This window comes from Pantherophis guttatus, chromosome 6, assembly GCF_059756535.1.
Source record: "Pantherophis guttatus breed Tessera chromosome 6, ASM5975653v1, whole genome shotgun sequence".
Taxonomy (NCBI): domain Eukaryota; kingdom Metazoa; phylum Chordata; class Lepidosauria; order Squamata; family Colubridae; genus Pantherophis; species Pantherophis guttatus.
The window spans coordinates 99438565-99466095 of record NC_142068.1 but is presented as its reverse complement, the minus strand read 5'-3'; the positions used below and the strand labels follow the sequence as shown (position 1 = coordinate 99466095).

At 37.6% G+C, this 27531-nt stretch overlaps 1 protein-coding gene across 7 annotated transcripts in view; it reads right to left on the bottom strand.

Annotated features, from left to right (window-relative positions):
• Window positions 1–27531, bottom strand: part of GBF1 (golgi brefeldin A resistant guanine nucleotide exchange factor 1) — a 420074-nt gene that overhangs the window by 233437 nt on the left and 159106 nt on the right. For all 7 annotated transcript variants that reach the window (XM_034435246.3, XM_087872320.1, XM_087872323.1 and 4 more), the window contains 6 exons: window positions 26099–26225; window positions 10467–10684; window positions 9164–9332; window positions 8775–8986; window positions 8524–8622; window positions 7932–8126 (listed from right to left, as the gene is read on the bottom strand). In XM_034435246.3, the coding sequence (XP_034291137.1) occupies window positions 7932–8126; window positions 8524–8622; window positions 8775–8986; window positions 9164–9332; window positions 10467–10684; window positions 26099–26225 (1020 nt within the window). The remainder of the gene's footprint in view (window positions 1–7931; window positions 8127–8523; window positions 8623–8774; window positions 8987–9163; window positions 9333–10466; window positions 10685–26098; window positions 26226–27531) is intronic.

Sequence of the window (27531 nt, the reverse complement as noted above, 5' to 3'; positions counted from 1 at the left end):
AACTCCAATGCCTAGAGCCTCCTTCGGAAGTAATCACTTAGTACTTTGCAACAATATGGCGATTGAAGCTTGAAAGGGCGGGGGAAACGGAAAGTTACAGGAAAAGTTTCGTTTTGCTGGCAGCCCTTTGCTTGGGAAAAAAAAAAAGCTTTTGTGCTGACAGAAGGAGGATTTTAAACGTTAATTAACATTGGGAAATCTTTTGAGGAACTCTTCTTTTTGACTCTGAGTAAATATAAAGACTAATTTCAAACTGGAAATGGCCTCAAAGTCTGTAAAAACTGTTCCTACTAAAGGAACTGGGAGTGCTGGTAGCTCCCCAGCTCATATTCCTAGATCACAAGTTTCTACTCCTCCAGCGGATCCACAGACTTTAACGTTGGAAATGTTGCAACAAGCTCTCCAAATCACACAAAATAAAATTGTTGATGTGATTGATGAAAAAATTAAGGAAACTAATGAAAAAATTAAGGAAACTAATGAAAAGATACAGGCTGTGTCAGATGAGATTGCAATTCGCAATCAGGGGATTAGGGATGATATATTAATGGCATTTAAGTGTCTGGCAAGCAATATTGAGATGGTGGATGACAGAGTTGAGGAAATTAAACAATCTTCTGAAATTTTGGATAGCAAAATAGGAGAAGCTCAAAACAGAATTCAAAGGGCTGAAGACGATGTAATAATGGTACAATACAGAGATATGGAATTTGCTTTAAGATTTAGAGGGGTGAAGGAGAATAAACAAGAGAATTTGAGAGAAATGATGTCTGAGGCATTGGCACCGCTGGTGGGGGAGTCCAAAAATGATCTGGGCTGGCAGATGGACAAGCTGTACCGTGTTAACTCCTGGATTGCTAGACAGAAACATCTACCAAGAGACATTGTGATATATTTTACTACAAGGAGAGTACGCAACGAAATTTTACAGGCTACTTTTAAAAACAAGCTTCGGGTGGAAGGCCAGGAAGTAATGACAATGAAAGAAATCCCCCCTAAGATCTTGAGAGCTAGAAGGGAGTATGCCTTTCTGGTGGATGAACTGAGAAAACGTCAGATACAGTACAGATGGGAGGTGCCAACTGGACTAGTGGTGACTTATTCAGGAGAGAGATATCGGCTCAACACAATTTGGAAAGCAAGAGATTTTCATACTAATGTATTAAAGGCTGGCACACCCAAATCAACTAAATCACCAGAAGGCAAAAGAAAGAAAGAAGTAATGGAAGCTGAGACAGAAGAGCTCTTGACAGTAGTTCAGGGGGGAGCTTTGGCTGATCAAGAAGAAATACAAATTCAAATGGCTACTCAAGAGTTGGCGCTGATTGATTTCTCGCAGTTACCAAAGGATCAAAGACAGACCAGATCGGTGACAGCTAGACTCAAGGAAGAATTAAGACAGCAACAATCCCAGATGGCAACTCAAGAAATGATTCAAGATACTACTAGAACAGGAGCAGTGGGGGGAGCAAGACCTAAAACTCAAATGAGATCAGAGCATCAGGACTTGCTTCAGAGGCTCCAAAGGCCCAGAAATGGGAACTAGATTTTTGACTTGGAACGTTAATGGCTTGAATTCTCCACAGAAAAGAAGAAAAATATTTCACTATCTTAAGCAATTTAAGAATGAAGTAATTTGTTTACAAGAGACTCATATAAGAATACAAGATCAAAAGTATCTGATTAATGCAAGACTTGGTACATCTTACGTAGCAGCAGCACCAGAAAAGAAAAATGGTATAGTTATATATTTGAAAAGAGACTTAGTTGCTAAATTAATTGAAGCAGACGATCAAGGCAGATTTTTAGCGATAGAACTTTTAGTAAAAGGAGAAAAAATACTTGTAATAGGAGTTTATGCCCCGAATCAACAAGAAAACTTTTATAATTTACTACATTCAAAATTGACACACTGGGCATATAAAACTTGTATCCTGTTAGGCAACTGGAATGGTGTTTTGGATGTTAAAAAAGACAAGATGGGACCTAAACAAAATGTGTCAACAAGAGCAAAATTGCCCAAAGTGTTTTGGGAAATGATGGATGACTGGGAGTTGAGAGATATCTGGCGTGAAAGAAACCCGGAAGAAAAAGATTTTACTTTTTTTTCAGATAGACATCAATCCTTTTCAAGGATTGATTTTATATTAATTACTAGCGATCTTTTATCCAGGGTGAAAAATACGAAGATTTGCTCAAGAACATTGACAGACCATAGTCCAGTTTGGCTGGAATTGGAGTATGAGAAAGGGCCTAGGAGGTCCTGGAGGTTAAATGATAATTTGTTTAGGTATGAAGAAAATGTAAAAGAGTGTAAAAAATTTATGAAAGAATTTTTTGTTATGAATATGCAAAAGGGCACATCGATGGAAATGGTATGGGATGCAAGTAAGGCATATATGCGAGGAATTTTGATATATTTGAATAATAAATATAGAAAGAAACAGGGGACAAAAAGAAAAGAATTAGAAGATGAGATTAGTAAACAGGAACGGGCTTTAGTAGCTAATCCAACAGATAAGAAAATTAAAGAGGCAATCAATTTATTGAAAGGTCAATTTAATATGTTAATAGCAGATCAAGTGGCAACTAATTTAAGATATGCAAAACATAATACTTTTTACAATGCCAATAAACCAGGCAGGTGTTTAGCATATTTGTTAAGGAAAAAGCAAAAATCAAGGACAATAGAGAGAATAAAATATAAGGGTAAAGAGGTTTATGAGCAACAATTGATTAAAAAATCCTTTCTAGAGTTTTATTCGAGGCTGTATACTGGTGATAAAATTAAAGATATAGATATAGATAGATATTTGCAGAAAGAGAATATTTATACAATTTCAAATGAGCAGAGGGATAGTTTAAATCAATCGATAACTTCTGAGGAAATTGCGTTAGCAATTAAGCAGTTGAAAGTGGGTAAAGCTCCTGGGATGGACGGTTTGACGGCTATTTACTATAAAACCTTACAGGAGGAAATGATAGAACCGCTGAAAGAATTATTTAACAATATACAACAGGGAAGAGAGGTACCTCCAACTTGGAAGACAGCATTTATTTCGTTGATACCAAAAGAAGGGCATGACGATACAGATCCTAAAAATTATAGGCCAATTTCATTATTAAATACAGACTATAAGATATTTGCAAAAATTTTGGCAAATAGATTAATGACAGTCATGCAGCAAATGATTCACCATGATCAAACTGGTTTTATAAATGGTAGACAAATGAAGGGTAATGTAAGGCAAATTGTTAACTTATTAGAGTATTTGGGAAGGAACAACCAGGTCCCCGCAGTGCTTGTGTTCTTGGATGCTGAGAAAGCCTTTGATAGATTGAATTGGCAATTTTTACTTAAACTAATAGAAAGGATGCAATCTGGAGAACAATTTGTACAATCTATTAAGGCAATATATCAAAAACAAACAGCGCAAATAATAGTTAATGGTGGTTTAACAGATGTTTTTAATATAGAAAAAGGAACAAGGCAAGGCTGTCCCTTGTCCCCGTTATTGTTCATTTTGACGCTGGAAATTTTATTAAACAAGATACGCGAGATGAATACAATTAAGGGAATTAAAATTAGACAGCATGAATACAAGGTACGAGCATTTGCGGATGACCTGGTTGTTACCTTAACCCAACCGGTACAATCGATTACAGCCTTGATGGATATAACCTGCTTATACGGACAAGTATCTGGTTTTAAAATAAATGCAGCTAAAACGAAAATAATAGCTAAAAATATGGTTAGGAGCCAAAAAGAAGAGATAGAAAGGTTAACAGGATTTGAAGTAGTTAAGAAGGTTAAATATCTGGGGGTCTATATTATGACCGCAAATACGAAATTATATCAGTATAACTATGAACCATTATGGCACAAAATACAGAAAGAGTTGGACAACTGGAAAAAACTACAACTGTCTTTGCTGGGAAGGATAGCTGCTGTAAAAATGAATATTTTACCAAAATTTCTATTTCTTTTTCAAATGATACCAATACTTAAAAAAGATGAGAATTTGAAGGAATGGCAGAAGGGCATAAATAAGTTTGTGTGGGCAGGGAAGAAACCACGAGTCAAACAAAAGATATTGCAAGATACTAGAGAAAGAGGTGGTCTTAAGATGCCCAATTTAAGATTGTATTATGAAGCTGCTGCCCTCTCAGCAATCACAGATTGGATAAACTTAACGGAGGAAAAGATATTGAATATTGAAGGATATGGTTTGGTTTATGGCTGGCATGCTTACTTAGTGTATGATAAAAAAGTAGATAAGACTTTTAAAAGTCATATATTAAGAAATGCTCTATTGCATGTCTGGAAAAAATATAAATATAAACTAAATGATAGGTTACCAATATGGACAGTACCCAGACACGCGATAGAGAACATAAATTTAGAGCAAAAGCAAGATAAGATTACATATAAGGAACTCCTTTACAAGGAAGGAGTCAGACTACAGTTAAAATCCATGGAACAATTAAAAGAAGAAGGGACTATTAAGACTTGGTTTCAATATGGACAGCTGCTGGCCAGATGGAGAGAAGATCAAAAAATTGGTATTTTGCAGCAGGATGAGAATTTGATAAAGCAAATAAGAGATGAAGGTCAAATGCACATAAAAAGGTTGTACAATGCATTATTGGAAATAGATTCAGAAACAGACTTAGTCAAGGGTTGTATGATAAAATGGGCACAAAATGTAGGTGAACCAATAATGATGGAAACATGGGAAAAGATATGGGTTAGAAATGTAAGATTTACACAAGCACAAAATTTAAGGGAGAATTTTTACAAAATGTTTTATAGATGGCATTTAGACCCAAAAAAACTAGCTTGTATGTATCCAAATTTACAACCCAAGTGTTGGCGATGTGAGTGTGAAGATGCTACATATTTTCATATATGGTGGACATGTAAAAAGATTAAGGCTTTTTGGATAAAAATATGGTGGATTATTCAAAATATTTTGAAGAAAAAAATTAAGTTTACACCACAGTTTTTTCTGTTGGGAATAGTTACGGATTGTACTGTAATAGAGACTAAGATGGTTTTGAACTTAATAACAGCTGCCAGATTACTGGTGGCACAGTACTGGAAGATCCACCTACTACTGAGGAATGGACATTAAAAGTTGTGCATTTGGCGGAAATGGCAAAAATTTCATCATACCTTAAAGACCATTCAAATGAGAGATATATATCGGAATGGAGAAAATGGATTGATTACATACAGAAGAAGTATCCGAATAAGAAGATTCATATAGCTTATGAATGAAATAATATTAAGTAGTTTATGTTTGTTTTTTCTGAGTTATAAGGAGTTAAGGACCTAGGGAGAATATGAAATGTAATATTTGTTAGCACATTTTAGTTCTTGGTTTGTGAATGCTATACCCTGTGCTCGTTCTGGGAAGTCTAGGGAGGGGGGTGGGGGGAGGGAGGGGAAGGGAGGGTGGGAAGGGGAGGGAGGGTTGAGGGGGGAAGGGTGGGGGGGTGAAAATGTTTGTATTTTTCATAAAACTTTTCAATAAAAAAAAAAAGTTAAGTGAGAAAGAATGGTGGAGCCTGGTGGAATGAGAATCAAGCCTAGGTCTAGTGGGGAGTCATTGGGAAATGCTTGCAGGGCCAGGGTGGAGGAGAAGGTAGGCAGGGGTACTGCAGTGTCCCTATGGTCAGTCTTAAGGGCGAATGAGCATGGGAGTACCAATTACTTCGGGACCAGGTCATAAATAGCTTTTGGGGGGATCTGCCTAACTTTGAACAGCGATTAATCGATCGATTGTAAGTCATGAATTACAATAATTATAAGATGCCCATCCCAAACACAGAGTAGAAATGTGGTTGAAATGCCCAATTCACTGGGTATCTATGCATTAGTTGCATAATTTGGACATTTCCTGGATCTTCCCATTTCACTTTTAAAAACTGGTATAACACTATTTTCCAAACTCCTGACACTGAGTATGATTTGAATGACAAGTTACACATTTTTTCTAGAGAGTTAAAACATTTTCACATTCAATTCTTTAAGAACTCTTATGTAGATAGCAGCAAATTTTGATAATTCTTCTCTTGTTCCTCAATTTTTCTTGGTTCTGATTTCCTCCCTAAGAAAATCATAATGGCTCAGGTACCTTTTCAACATATTATGTATCAAGGAGAGATGCAAATAAATCATTTTTCTGCAAACTCCCCATCATACTTGAAAATCCCTCTTATTTCATCAATTTATAGCCTGATTGAATTTAACGAAATCTGTTTCCTCCTGAGTCTCTCATGAGATTCTTTGTTTTTTCATTTTTTGTTATTACCTTACATTTTATCTACCAGAGATTTTGCTTCTTTCTGTTCTCTTTGTTGGAAACATGCTGAAAAAAAGCCTTCTTAATTTTTACAGATGATCCTTTCTTACATTAAATATAATAAAGACAGTTAAGCTTTAATTACTGTGGTTTTAAATAAGCTCTAGGTCTTACAATTTCTCTCTCTTGACTTTTCTTCCAGTCTGTGTTTCTCAGCCCCCTCATTTTTTATGTTTCCTTTTTTGTAGATGCTATGTGACTATGTTACACCCTGCAAGCAATTTCCATTTGTTTATATGCTAAGTGTACCAGTACAATAATCATCATTTCCCATCTGTGTTCAAACTCATTTCAAATCTGATCACAGTCCCCATTTCGGATTAAATCTAGGATTGTGTTGCATTGGTCTACTCTGTTCTATAGTTTTAAAAGCCCAATAACATAGGATATCTAGAGATTTGGTTGATCACAATCTAAGCAGGCATATCTCAGAGTATACTGAGTAACTGCCAGAGTAACTGGCATCCCCATTATTTATAACTATGCTTAGATTGTGGTCAACCAAATCTCTAGATTGTCTCCGTTTTTTTCACATTATCCTCAGCATTATGATCAGGTAGGCAGTAGTTGGTCATTAAATCAGGAGTTTTTAACAATTTTTTTGTTATGAATTCCTTTGCAGGTCTGGTGAAACCCAGAATTTAAAACATGTTTTACATGAAGTAAAACAATGAAGTAAAACAATGAAACTAAATTTCTTTCCCAATTCATGGATGCCCTAAAATCTGTCCATGGGATCCCCAGGTCTAGAAATTCACTGTAAATTTAATTTACATTTGTAGCTAAGTATTCCCATCCACAGTGATACTGTGAAAGAATCTGAACTCCCATTATTTTCTGTTTAGATTTTATACCATTCTTGATAAAAAGAAATCACAGTGGTTAGGAATTCCTCATAAAATATTCCCAATTCCCAATTTTCACATTTTGTAGAAGAAAACAATAAGGATAATTTACTAAATAGCACAGACCTAACCAAGAATAAGACAGGGCTATTTTGTCCTCAGTGTCAAACTTCCAGAAAGCATTCTGGAAACAGCATGATAGTCCACAGAATCACAGTCCAAAATGATTTTTTGTATATATAGACCTAACATTTATTTTCTCTCCCCCGTAAACAGGTTTAACTCAAGCACATTAGATTTCAAAGTATTTCCACCAACAATCATGGTTATGTTTTAAAGCCTGATTACAGTATGAGGCATTTTTCTGAGGAAAAGGTACAGGACTAAAAATAGCCCTTCCAACTGAATTTCTCTTCAGAAAATATTCCTACCTATAGTAAAGATTTTAAAAAGCCTCTACTGGTAACTTTAGGTGATATTCTGAAGCATTTCTAGGGTACTTAAAAGCTCTGATCTGGTTATACGGTGAATTTTCCCCTTTTTAGCAATTCAATGAGGCATGAGAAAGGAGAGAGTACAATCGCGTGAGACTTGGGAGTCAAATTTTGCAGTCTATGGAGAAGTTTCCTAGGTTTTCCTTACAAAATAAACATGGTTTATTATTTTGTGCTTGTAATTGTACTGAAAAGAAAACACCAAAGAAATTCTTCGTCAGGACCTTGGATAGTAGTTTGCTGAGGTCTTCAAAAAGATTAGCACAGTAATAGTCACAGTCATAGTTAATGTAGAGTTCAGTTACAAAGCTAGGAATCCTCCATAGCTGAACTATAGCCTCCAGGGCCATCTCCTTCATTTCATAAATCATCTTGGGGCTTTCCACTGTGATGATCTCCATCAGTTTCTTGATATACATCTGGCAGAAAGATATAGGATAGTTCAGTTTATAGGATATATATGTGATTCATCTATAACATGGGTGAATATTATAAGTGATTGTTTCTTTTCCTGGTCTCCACTCTTACTTTTCTATTCCAGACTTTGCAATTGGAGTTTCAAAACAATTTGATTATAAAATGTATCATTATAAATGAATACATTAAAATATAAGAGCACAAAACTGCAAGACAACATGTTTATTAAGCACTAAGAAATGTATTTAATAGAAAATAAAATTTAAAAATGGAAGTATATGAACATTTCTACTGAGCATTTTAATGATATAGAATATTTTTTTCAAAAGGTCCCCAGACCTTCCCCCAAATGGGAATAATTTCTTCCAAAGATTAGGTAACATACTTCAAGAGGCTCACCTCCAGTTGGAATTTCAAGTGCTCTCTCATTTTCTCAAATAAAAGGAAGCAAACCCTAAGGGAAGCTGAATATAAATTGAGCCGCTCCATGTTCAATAACTGGGAATGAATGAAAAGTTCAAAGATAATGAATATAAATCTATTCTTTCCACCATCCCAACCTAAAATCATATAGAAAATAATTATTCCAAAAGACTTCAACATACATGCCATATCTTTAAAAATGAGAAAGATATTATGTTCATGCTTACTTGAAAGAGATACCGACATAATTCTTCTTTTATAAGTCCTAAGAGAGATGGGCAGTTTGCCACACAAGTCAATTCAAGAGCAACTGTGAGTAGCTGTAGACCCATGTGGATCATCACCTCAGAATTGTGTCGGTCATGTGGATTCGTGAGGGAGATGAGGAAACGCAGTAGTTCACGAATACAGGGCAATCCATAAGGGACTAATGTTGTTCCTTGAAAGAGAGAACACACGAAAACATTGCAACTATAGCACTCCTGCTCAGTATCCTTCCAATTAGTTAGAGATATATTATTCTTGATAGAGGGAAATTAATGGTATTTGGATATTTTTAAAGACATAGAATGAAAACAGAAATTACTATTATAGTACGTTTTTCCAATGCACTCACCCTCTTTTTGAGAACACTGAGTAAATCGTACACCTCGAGGGTTAACATAGTCCATGTCATGAATTGAAACAGAATCTGAGTGTTCAGTTACAGAAGTGCACTCTTCAAGAACCTCTGGGATGGATTCTACTGAGGCAGTTGGAGTCTTTTCCCTCTGAGGACATTCATTCTTTAATCACAACAATAATAAGGCAGAAAATTAGCACAGGCTAATATTGTTAAGTGACAAAGTAATCCTATATACTACTTCACTGATAAATAAACCCATACACTAAAAGAAAAAAAATCAGTCTTCTTAATTAAAATGACTCAGCTCTATGGATAGACATCTTGCATCTAGAATAGCAGCAAATGATTTTCTATTTCTAACACTTCAAGAATAGTAATATATTCAACAGTAAAAGCCTTTTAAAAGTTTAATTTTCAATTTCCACCAATCTTGCCAAAGACGAGAAAAACTGGAAATTGTATTCTTAAATATTTCATAGTCATCCAATTTGCCTACTTTATTCAAAAATTTATGGAGGCAATTTGTCCCACTGTAAAATTGCTCTTCACCTTAAAAGATTTGTGACATTCATAATCCAAATCAGTCCAAATAGTGTAAGGTCAGTGCTATCTAACTTCATGAAAAGTAGTTTTGGTAATGCAAACTATGCTTGAGAAGACCTACATACACAGTTAGCAGTTATTAATGTTTGAAATAGAGCGCTTTACTATTTTTAATTGAAATAATTGTTTTGCAAGTTTCATAAAAAGTAGATTGGAAATCAAATTCATACACACAGAAAAATATTCTTCATCTTATTACCTTTACACCTATTTACAGAGCTACTCAGAAAATACAGTGATGTACCCATCACCCTATTTTTTTGTTTCAGCCTCTTTTAGCAATAGCACTTAGACTTATATATCACTTCATAGTGCTTTTACAGCCCTCTCTAAGCGGTTTACAGAGTCAGCCTCTTGCCCCCAACAATTTTAGTCCTCATTTTACTGACTTTGGAAGGATGGAAGGCTGAGTCAACCGTGAGCCAGTGAGAATCGACTGCCGAACTGCAGACAGCTGGCAGTCAGTAGAAGTAGCATGCAGTACTGCATTCTAACCACTGCGCCACCATGGCTCATTTTAATCATACTTTTTACATGCCAATTTGTTAATAGACTCTTCCTTTTGGTTTGGAGGGAAAATTAAAATCAAGCTATTTAAAATTACATTGGCTAACTGAATAAAATAAAAGCACTTTTATAACTGTCACTGGTACATTGGTCTGCTGAACTGCGCTGTAAAGTAAATTCATACCTGTGGTTCTAACTGCTCTCTGGCTCTAAAATCATTTAAGGGCATTGTTGTACTGATTCCCAAAGATTTGACAAGTTGTAAATCTGTAAGATCATCCTTTGAGCGAATTTGGGAAGATAATTCTAAACCACTGTCAGTGACAGGACTAACTATAGAAGATACGTTTTCTGAATTTCCAGATGAAATTGGAGAAGGTACATCAGTGACATTGACCTCACCTGTGAACAATAAATAGCAGCAATATTAGTCATATATTTATTTATAGTACATGGTGTACTCTTTCTATTTTTGCATCCAGTATGTGCCCTGTTATCAGGGGTGAAATGTTCCCCATTCAGACCGGATCGCCCAATCCGGTAGCGATGGAGGCAGGTGGTTCAGAGAACTGGTAGCAAAAATCCCTGGGCCCCACCCCATGCCCAGTTGAGCCGCAGAATCATCAGAAGCTTTTTTTTTATTTTTTAAAAGCATTGAGGTTGTAGAAAAAATGCTTTTAAAAGCCTCTGATGATCCCAGCTGATTTGCCTGATCGGCAGAGCCTTTTAAAAGCATTTTTTTCAGCCAAAGAGGCTGTAGAAAAAATGGTTTAAAAAAAAAGAAGTTGGCTACACCCACCCAGTCACATTACCACCCCCCACCAAGTCACGCCCACAGAACCGGTAGAAACAAATTTTACATTTCACCACTGCCTGTTATCCATTATTTCAGATAATATAACAAACAGTGGCCTACCTCACTGGAATTAATTAAACAGAACATACGGTATTCACTTCACAAAAGACCTCACTGTCTTTTATTCATACCTCAAGGTTAATGACTTTACGTTATCAACAGCCAGAGTCCTCACAAAAAAAGCCATGAAATTCCTGTTTCCCAATTCCAAACATCAGAATAGAATAGAATAGAATAGAATAGAATAGAATAGAATAGAATAGAATAGAATAGAATAGAATAGAATAGAATAGAATAGAATAGAATTCTTTATTGGCCAAGTGTGATTGGACACACAAGGAATCTGTCTTGGTGCTCTCAGTGTACATAAAAGAAAAGATACGTTTATCAAGAATCATAAGGTACAACACTTAATGATAGTCATAGGTTACAAATAAACAATCAGGAAACAATATCAATATAAATCATAAGGATACCAGCAACAAGGTTATAGTCATACAGTCATAAGTGGGAGGAGATGGGTGGTGGGAACGATGAGAAGATTGATAGTAGTGCAGACTTAGTAAATAGTTTGACAGTGTTGAGGAAATTATTTATTTAGCAGAATGATGGCGTTCGGGAAAAAACTGTTTTTTTTTTTTTTTTGCCAAATCATTTTTTATTTAAAAAAAAAGAAGAAGAAGAAGAATAAAACATACAAACATCATTCATTCAATCAAGTACAGACAGTACATCGGTTGGTTTGCATCCCTAGTGCCCTCTCCTCTCTTCACAATATCACTACATATCCAAAACTTACTCTTATGTAAAATATATCAATTGTATCATCATTTCAAGTATTTCAGCAATTACTTATATATCACCATTTTTTATTATCTACCCAATGGTAAAATAAATCCCATATCAAATAATATTGTTTTTCTTCCTGCTCTCTTATTTCTAATGTCAGTTTACTCATTTCGGCACAGTCCAACCTTTTACTAATAATTTCTTCATTGTAGGTATCATTTCTACTTTCCAATTTTAATTCACAATTAAATACTGCAGTTCTTTGTTATATATTTCTGGTAAAATCCCTAATAAAAATATCTCTGGTTTAAAGTCTATGAGTCTCTTGGTCATTTTTTCCAACCACATGTGTATCTTAGTCCAATATCTCCTTGCTTCTAGGCATGTGCACCACATGTGGTAATAGGATCCTTGGGTCTGATGACATTTCCAACACCTCTCCGATTTGTTCTGGAACATTCTGGCGATTCTCGATGGGGATAAATGCCATCTGTAAAACATCTTATACAAATTTTTCTTATATGCTGTAGACATTGTCATTTTATAGTTATGAGACCACAATTTTTGCCATTTTTCTAAATCAATCTCATAACCAAAATTTTTCCCCCATGCTACCATCGATTCTTTAACTTGTTCTTCTTCCAGTTTTAACTCTTGCAAAAACCCATACTGCTTTTTAATAATATGATCGTCTGCTCCCATTAAAATCTTATCCAAATTAGTCAAAGCATTGTAAAACCCTTCTTTGCTTACAATCTTCTCAATACCTAGAAAATATTTGCATATATGAAAACCAATCCATCTTAAATCCCTGTTCCTCTAGTTCCTGTTTTAATTTGAGTTCACCCTTTTCATCCAATAGTTCACTATAGCTAATAGTTTGTTCCTTTCTAAATATTACGGGATAAGAAAAAGCCTCTGCTGTAGATATCCAAACAGGTATAACAAGTCAGCCATAAAGCTTCACGTATTTGATGTTTTCTGAAATACCGTTGTATTTTTGTTCCTTTGTACCATAAGAAAGCATGCCAACCCATCAACAAATCATGTCCCTCCAAATTTAATAGTCTAATATTCCTCAGAGTTATCCATTCTTTCACCCACGTTAAACTTGCAGCTTGATAATACCATTCAAAATTAGGCAGACCGAAGCCACCCCTTGATTTAGCATCTTGTAATAGCTTTAACTTTATTCTCGCCTTTTTCCTTTGCCATATATATCTCGTTATCATTTTATCTAAGTCTATAAAAAATTCTTTATCCAGCTTAATTGGAATTGACTGAAATAAATATAGAATTCTAGGCAAGATGTTCATCTTAATGGTTGAAATCCTACCAATCAAAGACAATTGTAAATTGCCCTATTTTAACAAATCTTGCCCTATCTGTTGTTTAAGCTTGTTGTAATTGTTTTCTTTCAAAGCACTACATCTTGGTGTTAAATGTGTCCCCAAGTATTTCACTTTGTTTGTAATCTGCATTTTCGAAATCTCCATCAACTCTTCTTTCTGTTTTTTCAACATATTTTTAGTCATTACTTTAGTTTTATCCTTATTAATTTTCAAACCAGCTACTTTTCCAAAATCTCCAATAATTTCTATTAATTTACTTATTGTTGTTAATGGTTCTTCAATAATAAAAACCAAGTCATCTGCAAAAGCTTGGAGCTTGTATTCTTCCTTTCGAATCTTCATGCCCTTTATCTCTTTTTCTCCTCTGACATGTCTATTTAAAACTTCTAGTGTCAATATAAACAGCAATGGGGATAAAGGACATCCTTGTCTCATGCCTTTTTCTATTTCAATCACATCCGTCAATTCTCCATTTATCATTACTTTTGCCATTTGTTTAGAGTAGATAGTTTCAATGGCCTGTACAAATTTCCTCCCAAAGCCCATTCTTTCCATTTGAAGGGTCATAAACTTCCAGTTAACGTTGTCAAAGGCTTTTTGCGCATCTAAAAAAACCAAAGCCATCTGCTTTTCAGGGTGTGCTTCATAATACTCTAAAGTGTCCAAGATTATTCTTATGTTATCCCTAATTTGTCTTTTTGGAAGAAATCCATTTTGATCCGAATGTATGAAATTATTTAAGTATCTCTTAAATCTCTCCGCCAATATTGAAGCAAAAATTTTGTAGTCTGAGTTTAACAAAGATATAGGTCTATAGTTTTTGATTTGTTGTGGGTCTGTATCTTCCTTATGAATCAAAGTAATATATGCCTCTGTCCAAGATTTGCGTATTTCCTTCTTTATCATCACTTCATTCATCACCTCCAGTAATGGTATGGTCAAAGGTTCTTGTAATGTCTTATAATATTCAGCTGGTAGGCCATCAGGCCCTGGTGCTTTGCCATTTTTTTGTTTCTTAATTGCTTCTATTAACTTCATCATTGTTATGTTTCTTTCCAACATCTCCTCAATATCTTTACTAATCTGAGGTAAATTTGCATCTTGTAAGTATTTGGACACTTCCTCCTCCTCTATTGTCTCTCTTTTATAAAGCTTTCTGTAAAACTCATGTATAATCTTTCCCATCTCTTTATGTCCAAATTTGCTTTCCCCTTGTTCATCAATAAGGTGTATTATGTTCCTCGATTCTCTTTCCTTTTTCAATTTATATGCTAACCATCTGCCTGGTTTATTTGCATTTTCAAAAGAGTTTTGTTTAGCACTTCTTATCTTCTGAGCCAGTTCTTCCTTCTCCAATAGATCCGTTTTATGTTTTACTGTATTCATTTTAATTTTGACAATCTTCTTATATGGATCATTCTGAAGTTCCTTCTCAAATCTCTTATAATCGTCAGTCAATGTTTTCAGTGTTAATCTTTTTTTTACATTCTTTTTTCTTGTATAATCTATAATTAATCCTCTAGCAAATGCCTTCATTATATCCAAGCAGATTTGTATAGATGTCTCATCTTTCTTGTTTTCCTTAAAGAAAAAGCCGGTTCTTTTTCCATCTTCTGCACAAACTCTTGCTCTTTTAATATTGTATTATTTAAAGTCCATCTAGCTCTTCTTTTTTGTCTTTTCCAATTTATCATCACCGGGTTATGATCCGCCCATAAATTAGTTTCTATTTCCACATGTTCTATATTCAACAACAATTCCATTGTTGACCATATCATGTCTAACCTAGACCACGATGAATGTCTGTCTGAATAAAATGTATATCGTTTCTTTCTTTTATTTCTTTCTCTCCATATATCTTTCATATTCATTTCCTCCATCATCTTGAAAAAGGACTTTGGCAATATTTTTCTACTGTGCTTTGTTGCTTTATTCGTTTTGTAGTCCCAATTTTCCTCCACAATTCCATTAAAATCTCCCATCATGCATATGTTGTCATAATCCATTTCAGTTACTTTATTATGTAGTCTTCTATAAAAGTCACTTTGGTTTTCATTTGGAGCATAAATTGCTATTAAAATAATTTTTCTGTTATTATCGAGTATTTCCACCTTCAAAATTCTTCCGTCCAAATCTGAGTATTTACATTCTGCCAAAATTGTTTTTTTAATATATATTACAATGCCTCTTTTTTTTTTTTTTTGTTTTGGGCTAGTGATGAAAAATTTTTCCCCAATTTTGGTTGTGTCAATAGGTGTTCATGCTGTTTTTTTTAATATGTACTTCTTGTAGACATATTATATCAGCTTTTAATTTCTCTAATTTGTGAAATACTGTCTTTCTTTTGGTGGCTGAATTGAGTCCGTTTATATTTATTGAGATTAATTTCCTCTCTTCCATCTTCATACTTTATATATAGGTTTTATTGCTCTAGTCGATCTTAACTCACGTTGTTCTCTTGGTTCAGTGTTTCTGCCAACTGTTCCTTCAGTCGATTCAAGGAATATCAATTCTTCCTCAGTAAGTTTTAATGGGACTGCCGATTGGGGTTCAACTTGGATTTCCGTGTCTTTTCCTTGAAAAAACTGATCATAAAATGCTCTTGCTTTGTCAATTGTATTCAACCTATATCTTTGAAATTGCCATGTAACAACCAGTCCTTCTGGGGTCAGCCATCTAAAGTTAATTTCTTTTTGAATCAAGATTTTGGTCAAGAATTGATATTCTCTTCTCAACTCTCTGATTTTCCTTGGTATCTGTCTCAAGACCACAACTTCTTTTTCTTTGTATTTCAAGGTTTTATCCCTTGCTGCTTGTAAGATTTGCGTTCTGATCAATTTTTTAGTAAATCTTATGTGTATCTCTCTTGGCAGTTTATTGTGTATAGCGTACTTGGTGTAAACTCGATAAATCTCGTCAACCCCCTCCAACATCTTCTTTTTGGGGATTTCTAGAGCTTCAGCCAGCAATCCCATCATCACATCTGCCAGGTCTTCTCCTTTCTCTTCTTGCACGTTTTGAAATCTTAGGTAAAATTCAGCTTTATCCATTTCTCAATTGACTATCCCGCCGGCTTCAAGTTCAACCTCCCCCAGTCTATACTCAATTTCTTTCATTTTCTTTTCCTTTTAATCTTCTTTCTTCTCTAATTTAGAAAACCTCTCATCATATTTCACCATTGTTTGTTGGATGTTATCTATTTTTGTCATCTGTTTTGAGTAACTGCTGCTCCATCCTTTGCACTTTTTCATCTGTCTGTTGATTCTCCACCTTAGATAATTGTTGTTCTATTCTTTGTACTATGCTAGTTGTCATTTGCACACTTTGTAAAATTGCTTGTAGAGACGCTTCTTTATCTTTATCTCTGTCTTTGTCTTTCTCTTGTAACATGATCTGAATGGATCTTTGGCCGCCAGAAGGTGATGGCACAGGCGTAGTTGCAGCTGATCCCACTGTCGTAGCTTTCCTACTCATTTTATAATCCAATCAAAGGGGAAAATCCAAGACAAAAAATCCCAAAAGAAAAAAAGGGGGAGAAGGGGAAAAAGAAGAAGAAGAAAAAAGAAGGGTAAGGTAAAAATTATAAAAACTGGAGAGGAAAAAATAGGGAGAGAGAGAAAAAATAAAAAATAGTAAAAAACAAAAACTTTAAAAAGTAAAAAAAAAGATTTACAAACACTTAAAAAAGAAAAAAGAAACGAAAAAGAAAATCTTCAATCTCTTGGGCTCCTTAATACAATAGTACTTATGTTTAATTTTTCTCAACAAGAACAAAAAGTAAAAAGAGAGAGTGTAGGCTTTTTTTTTTTTAAGTCCAAGAAGTATACAGAGAGTGACAATGTAATCTGTCCACGATATTAAATGGAAAGTTTGAATAATAACAAATGCAGCTTCAAAGGAACAAAATTCTTCTTTGTTATTTCAAGGTTTCTAGTTCAAAAATCCAGCTGAGACACCTGTTTAAACAATACAGATATGCCACTTCTTCAACTCTTCCCAGGTCTAATCAGTCTAGCTGGAAACCTCTTGTTTTTGTTACAGTGTATCTCTAAACTGCCACTTTAAATCAACAAGAAAAAGGGGGAAAAAAGGAAAAATAAAACTTTCCCCAGTAGATGGCACTGTACACTCTCCTTTCTTCCCAGTCAGCCTTACAATTCTCTCATTATAAATCCAAATGAAGAAAAAAAAGGAGAATTTTTTAAAAAACAAACCAAAATTTCCTTCAATCAATCCAAAACATTCTAGTCCATATCAGCCAATTCAAAAAAGAAAAAAGAGAAAAATACAAATTATCCAGTCATTAACAAGTTTCTCCTTTAAGTCAAGTCAGTCAGTCAATAGTGAAAATGAAGCAATTAAGCCTCGTTACAAAGTAGCCAAGTAAGGTAACGGGAAAAAACTTTCTTGTGTCTAGTTGTTCTGGTGTGCAGTGCTCTATAGTGTCGTTTTGAGGGTAGGAGTTGAAACAGTTTATGTCCAGGATGCAAGGGGTCTGTAAATATTTTCACAGCCCTTTTTTTGACTCGGGCAGTATACAGGTCCTCAATGGAAGGCAGGTTGGTAGCCATTGTTTTTTCTGCAGATCTAATTATCCTCTGAAGTCTGTGTCTGTCTTGTTGGGTTGCAGAACCAAACCAGACAGTTATAGAGGTGCAGATGACAGACTCAATAATTCCTCTGTAGAACTGGATCAGCAGCTCCTTGGGCAGTTTGAACTTTCTGAGTTGGCGCTGAAAGAACATTCTTTGTTGTGCTTTTTTGATGATGTTTTTGATGTTAGCTGTCCATTTTAGATCTTGTGATATGGTAGAATCTAGAAATTTGAAGGTCTCTACTGTTAATACTGTATTGTCTAGTATTGTGAGAACTGGAAGTATGGAAGACTTTCTCCTAAAGTCTACCACCATTTCTAAGGTTTTGAGTGTGTTCAGTTCCAGATTGTTCCGGTCGCACCACGAGGCTAGTTATTCAACCTCCCGTTTGTATGCGGATTCATCATCGTCTCGAATAAGACCTATCACTGTTGTGTCATCTGTGAACTTCAGTAGTTTAACAGATGGATCATTAGAGATGCAGTCATTGGTATACAGAGAGAAGTGGGGAGAGCACACAGCCTGGGGGTGGGGGGGCTGTACTAATTGTACAGGTATCTGATATGATTCTGCTTAGCTTCACCTGCTGCTTCCTGTTTGTTAAGGAAGCTTATGATCCACTTACAAGTGTGTTCAGGTACGTATAGCTGGTTTAGTTTAGTTAGAAGAGTGCCTGGAATCATGGTATTGAATGCTGAACTTTGAAACTCACAAACTTATATGAAGTAGAACATTTGGACCCCAGAAATATTGCAGGAACAAAATTCCAACTGTGTGAAAAATTGAAAACAGAATATTTCTAATCAATTCTAGATTAGAATATTTACAGAGTTCCTATCCAAGTTTGTATATGTTCTTCCATAAATATTGATTTACATGAGTATTCTTTTAAAAGCATTTATATTGAAGCTCACAACTCGTGTAGTAAATCAGATATGAAGCATCTAAGGAGTCAATCCTGCAAGCCAAAAAGATGCCTCAGAGAGTAGGTAAGATTTTTTCCAGCATCCCTGAAACTGCTGTACAATTCTGGAAACAAATGTGTTTGGTTTAAGGACTAGCATTCTATTCTATATTCCAAACAATTATGCCAACTTATTGTGTTAGGTCATACATCTTCTAAAGACAACATTATAAAGGCAAAAAACATTGAAATTATCATAATTCCTCAGTTCTGATCTGGTGAAAGAAATAGGCTGTAAGGACAGAGGCAAAAGTGATTCATATACATTTAATGTACATGAGATGTATCCGTCCTTAAGTAGCTTTATAATGTTTCACTTTTATGACAGTTATTCTCTTTGGTTTTTATAACTAATCCTCGGGCAAATGATGTTAACGTCTTCAATAAACTGTTAAGAAACTGTTAAGAGTCCTTCGGGAGTAGGGTGGTATATAAATCTAATAAAAGAAAGAAAGAAAGAAAGAAAGAAAGAAAGAAAGAAAGAAAGAAAGAAAGAAAGAAAGAAAGAAAGAAAGAAAGAAAGAAAGAAAGAAAGAAAGAAAGAAAGAAAGAAAGAAAGAAAGAAAGAAAGAAAGAAAGAAAGAAAGAAAGAAAGAAAGAAAGAAAGAAAGAAAGAAAGAATACCATGAGAACCAGTGCCATATCTTAATATATTTTCCACTCTCCCCCTAATTCACTCCGATATTGATGATATCCAATTATACACCTCTGTCCCTGATGAATTAAGTGATGCTGTGAACGTCTTACCTCGGTGTCTGGAGGCTATGAGGATCTGGATGGGGAACAACAGGCTTCATTGAATCCTGATGAGTAGCTTTTGATTTGAAGTCCACTAGTTCCAGGATTATGCCATCTTTGGTGCTGGACAGGTTTGCACTGTCCAGACAGATCATGTGTGCACCCTATCCTCATGACTCCTGCTCAAGGAGCAGGTGGCAGTCAAGGCTAGAACACGGGGTGAAATCTAAAATTTGTTACTACCAGTTCTGTGGGCGTGACTTGGTGGTGGTGGGGTAATGTGACAGGGTGGGTGTGGCCAATTTTTTTTTTTTTTTACTTTTAAAAGCATTTTTTCTACAACCTTAAGAGATTGCAGAAAAAAATGCTTTTAGAAGCCTCTGACGATCAGGCAACTCAGCTGGGATCGCCAGAGGCTTTTAAAGTCATTTTTTTTTTCTACAACCTCTTCGGCCGAAGAGGTTGTAGAAAAAATGCTTTTAAAAGTAAAAAAAACAGCCTCTAATGATTGCGCGACTCAGCTGGGCATGGGGGGGGTGCAGAGATTTTTTGCTACCGGTTCTCTGAACCACCCACCGCCATCGCTACCGGATTGGGCGATCCAGTCCGAACTGGGAGCATTTCACCCCTGCTAGAACACCTTTGGACACCTTTATCTTGTGCTCCAGTTGTGACCATTCCTGAATTGGCAGGACCTGCTTAGTCACTCATGTCCTTGTCACCTCCAGATTTGATCACTGCAATGCAATCTACATAGGGCTGCCCCGAAGAGAATTCAGAAGCTTCGGCCATTACAAAATGTAGTGACACAAGCAACCCATGTTACACCTCTGTTATGCAAGCTATATTACCAGTTTGCTTCCGGGTCCATAATGTTTTCATAATTTTTACTTTAATCTGAATTTTATATTAACTTTTATATTTGTTCTTACTCAATTGTTGTACACTCAATGTGACCCAGAGTCACATTTTGTGAAGTAGGCAGCTATATAAATTTGATTAATAAATAAATAATAAATTCCTTTCAGAAAAAAATACATCAAGCCTGAAGCTGACCTGGCTACAGCTGCCTTCTTTTCGGTGGGGTTTCTTTTCACATGGCTTCAGGTTGACACAGCTTGGAGCTGAAGAGGGTAGCAATAGATGGGGTTTATAGCCAAAACAGAATAGCTCTCTGATGAGTCAGAGACATTCCAACGGCTGGCTGGCCAGAGGAGGAGGAGAGACATAACCAGGCAACCAGCAAATATCCAGATTGGATAATGTGATTTATTGTTTTGAGAAAACAGGAAACTTTTGCTTTTTAATGTGGTGGAAAATGGGGGAACATTCAGAGTTGGCTTTCCACCAATTTATGCTAAGATGGTATCTCCAAATAAACTGTTCTTTGAGGAACAAACTTGCCTCGGAGTTCTGCTTGCAATGGGTGTATTACCTGGAATCCTGACAAAATGCACATTCTGGCTATTAAGAAAAAAAAACCTTCCTAACAGTAGGAGTAATTTGTCAAGATCCTCTGCTAAGATCAAGGCGTAACATCTACAGCTTTTCCATAAACTATTTTTAAAAGTTACCTGGAATAAGAGATTGATGTTGGAATTTGACAAATTACTCCTGAATGGCTAACTGCCTATCCATGGAAGTTCTTTGATTTACTAAAACCAGGAGGAGACTGGTATTTTTTCAAACTAATGAATTTTATTAAAAGACATATTCTTTCCTGGGCTACTGCTCACTTCATTATAACTAAATTAATACAGTATTTAAACTAGGAGGGAAGGGAGGCAAAGAAGATTATTATGTTCTGTGAACAGATGAGATAGAAGTGAAACTTAGTGGCATCAATGAGAAACACTGGATTTCGGACAATACCTGTATGACAAAATCGCTCAGATCCGGGGGGATTTGGACTCTGACTGGGTAGATCAGGGCAGGGTGACGAGGAACAGTCTTGAGAATGTTATCTGGGAGGAGTTTGATGCTGTGACTCCCGATGATGTGGACAGGATTTTGGGGAGACTTAGTGCGGCCACATGTTTACTGGACCCGTGTCCCTCCTGGTTGGTACTGGCTTCCCGGGAGGTTACACGAGGCTGGCTCCAGGGCGTTATTAATGCTTCCTTGAGTGAGGGTCACTTCCCCGCTGCCCTGAAAGAGGCGGTGGTGAGGCCTCTCCTCAAGAAGCCGTCCCTGGACCCAGCAATATTGGCTAACTATCGTCCTGTCTCCAACCTTCGCTTCATTGCGAAGGTTGTTGAGAGTGTGGTCGCGCAACAGTTTCCACAATTCCTGGAGGAAACATCCTATCTGGATCCGTTCCAGTCAGGTTTCAGGTCTGGGCACAGCACGGAAACGGCATTGGTCGCGCTGGTTGATGATCTCTGGAGGGCTCGGGACAGGGGTTATTCCTCTGTTCTGGTCCTATTAGATCTCTCAGCGGCTTTTGATACCATCGACCATGGTATCATGCTGCACCGGCTGGAAGAGTTGGGGGTGGGAGGCACCGTGTTACGGTGGTTCTCCTCCTTTCTCTCCGACCGGTCGCAGTTTGTGTTGGCAGGGGGGCAGAGGTCGACCTCGAGGCCTCTCATTTGTGGAGTGCCGCAGGGATCGGTCCTCTCGCCCCTTCTGTTCAACATTTATGTGAAGCCGCTGGGCGAGATCATCCGTGGCTTTGGGGTGAGATACCACCAGTACGCTGATGACACCCAGCTGTACATCTCCACCCCAGGCCACCCCAACGATGCCCTTGAAGTGATGTCCCAGTGCCTGGAGGCTGTGCGGATCTGGATGGGGAGGAACAGGCTCAGGCTCAACCCTTCCAAGACTGAGTGGCTGTGGCTCCCGGCATCCCGATATAGTCAGTTGACTCCATCACTGACTATTGGGGGCGAGTCTTTGGCCCCCACTGAAAGGGCTCGCAATCTGGGAGTCCTCCTGGATAGGCAGCTGTCTTTGGAGGAACATCTGACGGCTGTTACCAGGGGGACCTTTTATCAGGTTCGCCTGATTCGCCAGTTGCGGCCCTTTCTTGATCGGGATTCCCTGTGCACAGTCACTCATGCCCTCGTCACCTCTCGCCTTGACTACTGTAACGCTCTCTACATGGGGCTCCCCTTGAAGAGCACCCGGAGGCTCCAGCTGGTCCAGAATGCAGCAGCGCGGGTAGTGATGGGAGCAACATGGCGCTCCCATGTAACACCACTCCTGCGCGAGCTGCACTGGCTCCCGGTGGTCTTCCGGGTGCGCTTCAAGGTGTTGGTTATCACCTTTAAAGCGCTCCATGGCATAGGGCCTAGCTATCTCCGAGACCGCCTACTGCTACCGATGACCTCCCATCGACCCGTGCGCTCCCACAGAGAGGGCCTCCTCAGGGTGCCATCAGCCAAACAATGCAGGCTGGTGGCCCCCAGGGGGAGGGCTTTCTCTGTGGGGGCTCCCACCCTCTGGAATCAGTTGCCCCCGGAGATAAGAAGAATCCAGGACCTCAATGCCTTCCGTCGTTCCCTGAAAACCTATCTTTTCCAGCAAGCCGGGTTGGCTTAAGAAGAAATTTTAAAACTTTTAAATCCTTTTAATTAGTCTGTGATTTTTAATTTTTTGGGCCAAATTTTATATATATTTTTAAATGTTTTAATATTTGTATTCTATGTTTTTTATCTTGGCTGTACACCGCCCTGAGTCCTCAGGGAGAAGGGCGGTATATAAATTCGAAATTAAATTAAATTAAATTAAAACTGTGCTTGGAGAAAACAAAACACTTTAAAAGAACATAATCCAATTTATGAAGCATGGCAGTAAAACAGTTCACACATGAAACCTATTGTACACCACTATTATTAAATCAGTTGATTTCTTACACTAAGTATTAATATTGCCCTGCTTTTGTTCATATTCTAAGAACTAATGTCTCGATCTTGCCCACTAAGTAACATTGTGCAACCCACTAGTATTTGTTTGAAAATTCAATAAATCCACTATTGCCAAACATTGTTACTGTCAAAAAGGAGAAAAAACACATATTGAATGGCTGTCTCTCACTAACCACCAGCTCCCTTCCTATTGCCAAATAGCTGACCGGCCCATCAGGGGTCGGTCCTCTCACCCCTTACAACATTTATGTGAAGCCGCTGGGTGAGATCATCCGTGGCTTTGGGGTGAAGTACCATCAGTACGCTGATGACACCCAGCTGTACATCTCCACCCCAGGCCACCCCAACGATGCCCTTGAAGTGATGTCCCAGTGAGCCAGGCTAAGATTCGATATTGGGATAAAACTCAAATATTAGAAATCCAAATCTTTGGTCAAGACAGAAGTGCCTCTTCCGTGCCAAGGTGCTGAGATGACAAACGGTATTTGACGTAGGTACAGAATTGTAAAAGGGCAAACTGACCCTAAACAGATACATTCTGTTGTTTAATGTTTATTGCATCCCAAATGTCATGCATATCCCTGGATAAGGGGTGCTGCTTCCTTATTGCCCTTGAGGCGTCTTCTAGCCTCTTATCTCCTTTTGTTATGTCTTGAGCTCCGGAGCTGAAAACCTGAGCCTGTGGGAACAGGGCTGTTATGTCTTTCCTAGAGATAGATTAAAGGGTAGCTTCTACGTGTGAAATGCATCACTCTCTGTAATAATTTTGCCTTTAAACTGTATAAATACATGGCCAGAAGAAGCCATCGGCGTTCAGACCCTTTTCTTGTCTTTGGACTGTTTGAACCGTGCACAATAAACTTTTTCCTGCATTGGAGAGCTTGCCCAGTCCGTTATTTTGTCTACAAAACCAGTGCCTGGAGGCTGTGCGGATCTGAATGGGGAGGAACAGGCTCAAGCTCAACCCTTCCAAGACTGAGTGGCTGTGGTTCCCGGCATCCCGAGTCTTTGGCCCCTGCGGAGAGGGTGCGCAATCTGGGAGTCCTCCTGGATACGCAGCTGTCCTTGGAGGAACATCTGACGGCTGTAGCCAGGGGGACCTTCTGTCAGGTTCGCCTGATCCGCCAGTTGCGGCCCTTTCTTGATCAGGATTCCCTGTGCACAGTCACCCACGCCCTCGTCACCTCGCGCCTGGACTACTGCAACGCTCTCTACATGGAGCTCCCCTTGAGGAGCACCCAGAGGCTCCAACTGGTCCAGAATGCGGCCGCGCGAGTAATCACGGGAGCCGCCTGGCGCTCCCACATAACACCGCTCCTGCATGAGCTGCACTGGCTCCCAGTGGTCTTCCGGGTGCACTTCAAGATGTTGGTTACCACCTTTAAAGCGCTCCATGGCATAGGACCTAGTTATCTTCGAGACCGTCTGCTGCTACCGATGACCTCCCACTGACCTGTGTACTCCCACAGAGAGGACCTCCTCGGGGTGCCATCAGCCAAACAATGTAGGCTGGTGACCCCCAGGGGGAGGGCCTTCTCTGTGGGGGCACCTACCCTCTGGAATCAGCTGCCCCCAGAGATAAGCAGAATCCAAGACCTCGGTACCTTCCGCCATGCCCTTAAAACTTTCTTTTTTCAGCAAGCTGGGCTGGCTTAATATATTTTTTAACATATTTTTAAAATATTTTTAATTGGTTTATTATCTTAAATTGGGGCCAAATTAATATATATCCTTTTAATTGTTTTTAATGTTTGTATTGTATGTTTTTATCTAAATGTTATCTAATTCTGGGTTTTATTTAATTGACCAAACTAAGTAATAATTTTAATTAGCAATTTTATGATGTTTGTGTGTCTATATTTTTCTTGACTGTACACCGCCCTGAGTCCCTCGAGAGAAGGTGCGGTATACAAATTTGAAATAAAATAAATAAAATAAATCAGTGATTCCTTTGTGATATGTGATTAATTGTAATGTATCAATGTGTCCCATTCCCCTCTATGAGTTGTGCAAGGCTGGTCTAAACAACAGTGAAGTACGTACTGGTACCCATTCCACTGTGGCTTTTATAATTATAGAAACATCAGAACCTCTTTTATATTATTTGTTCACTTTGCTGATCTATGACTGGTTTTGCAGTATCCGAAGCAGAACAACTAAATTCGGTAATAGTTTCATACCATATATATCACTTTGTTAACTCTCAAGACTCTTTTTTCCGCTATGTATTCTAAATGGTCTGTGATTAATGTGTCTGTATATATACGGTATATATAGAGAGCATATGTATCTATGATATGAGTGTATGTGTATATACATACATACACACATATACATACAGACACTTTTGAGATCAGGTATCAGAATTTCATTTTTTTAATGTGTTCCAATGTGTTCACAGAAAAATAACAATAAAGGTTATCTTACCTTATCTTACCTTACCTTACTGAAAACAATTTAGTGCGGGGCATACTTGAGCCAAATTTCCATTTATCTGTTATATTCTTAAATCCTCACAATTTAGCACCAATTTACATTAAAAAATGTAACTAACATGGCAAACAGAAACAAGAAAGAGGGAGTGCTTTCTCAGTGATTACCCATATTTAGAGTATATACATTTTAGTACATAAGCAATTATTTGTCCTACCTGTGCCGTTGGCTGATGACTGTTCTATTCCTTGAGATACCTTGGTTACATGGCAAGAGTTTCTTAGCGATCGTTTCTGCTTCTTCCATTTTGATGAATCACTCATCCCTCCTGTTCTCATTTTCAACTGTGAATAATAAACACAAGTCTCCTATAGCCAGAAGAATTGTAACAGTATTCTATTAGTTCAGAACAATATTCCTGGTATTCATATTCCAATAATAGAGCATGTGGGGGGGGGGAGAGGGAGAGAGGAGGGGGGAATATAGCTCCAAATTGAATTGATGGATTTTGGAGCTCACCCAGCTTTCAGATGTACATTGTGTATGTACATTGACATATACAAATCAGTTCCCAAATACAGAAAAGGAAATATTGTTGGACATTTTGATTTCCATAATCCCCCTTTTCAGTTAAAAGTTTACATTCTTTTTTATTTTAGTTTATTTTGAAACTGTATTCTAAAGCCTTAACTTACAAGCTAGAGATCCAATTTGATGTAGTGGTTAAGACAACAGGCTAGAAAATGATTCTAGTTCCATCTACTGTAGAGCACAAAGCAACCTGGGGCCAGTCAATCTCTCTTAACATTAATAAGAAGGCAATGGACAACTATTTTTGAACATCTTGCCAAGAAAACAGCATGAACTTGCTAGACTTTTATGATGCTTCAAATGCACCAAACAAAACAAAAACCATTATTTTTTTAAAAAAACTTTGCAAGCTAAGTATTCTGCAGGTAGTCTTCAATTTACAATCATTTACCCAGTGACTGATTGAAATTAATGATGGTGCTGAAAGAAGGGACTTACAACCAGTACCTGGAAGTTATAGCTACTGTAGCACCCAACAATCATGTAATCAAAATTCAGGTTCTTGGCAACCTGTCTGTACTTACAATCGTAAGGGCACTTCAACTCCCTCCACTTGCCTTTCTCTCTCCATCTATGCACTTTGGGACTCCTGCTGCCCTATGCTCCACTGATTCAGATGACCTTGAACAGCAGCAGGAGTGTCCTTGCTCCTGCTGCTGCTGAGGCCTGGCCCTTCACTCCAAAATGCCTCTTTGTGCTGCCCTGCTGGGCTGGCTTCCTAGAGCTCCATGGTTTTGGGGCTGTTTCTTGCTTGTTCATTATTTCTACTTCTTGTGGTGTCTTATCCTTCTTGTCCTATTCCATTAGCTGGAGTGTGTGGAGGAAATAGACAACTCTTCTGAAAAACAAACTAACTCAAACTGAGAGGCATTCCAACTCCAAGCAGCAACTTTAGGAGAAGATTTTAATTATTGCCTGCCCCCAGTGAAGTGAGTGATACTTGTGGACATTGTTACATGGTGCCTAGACACGGTGGCAAACAACAACCTTCAGATGAACCCTGGTAAAATGGAGTAGCTGTGGGTGGGCCCTTTTGCATCCTGGAGATTATCATCTTTG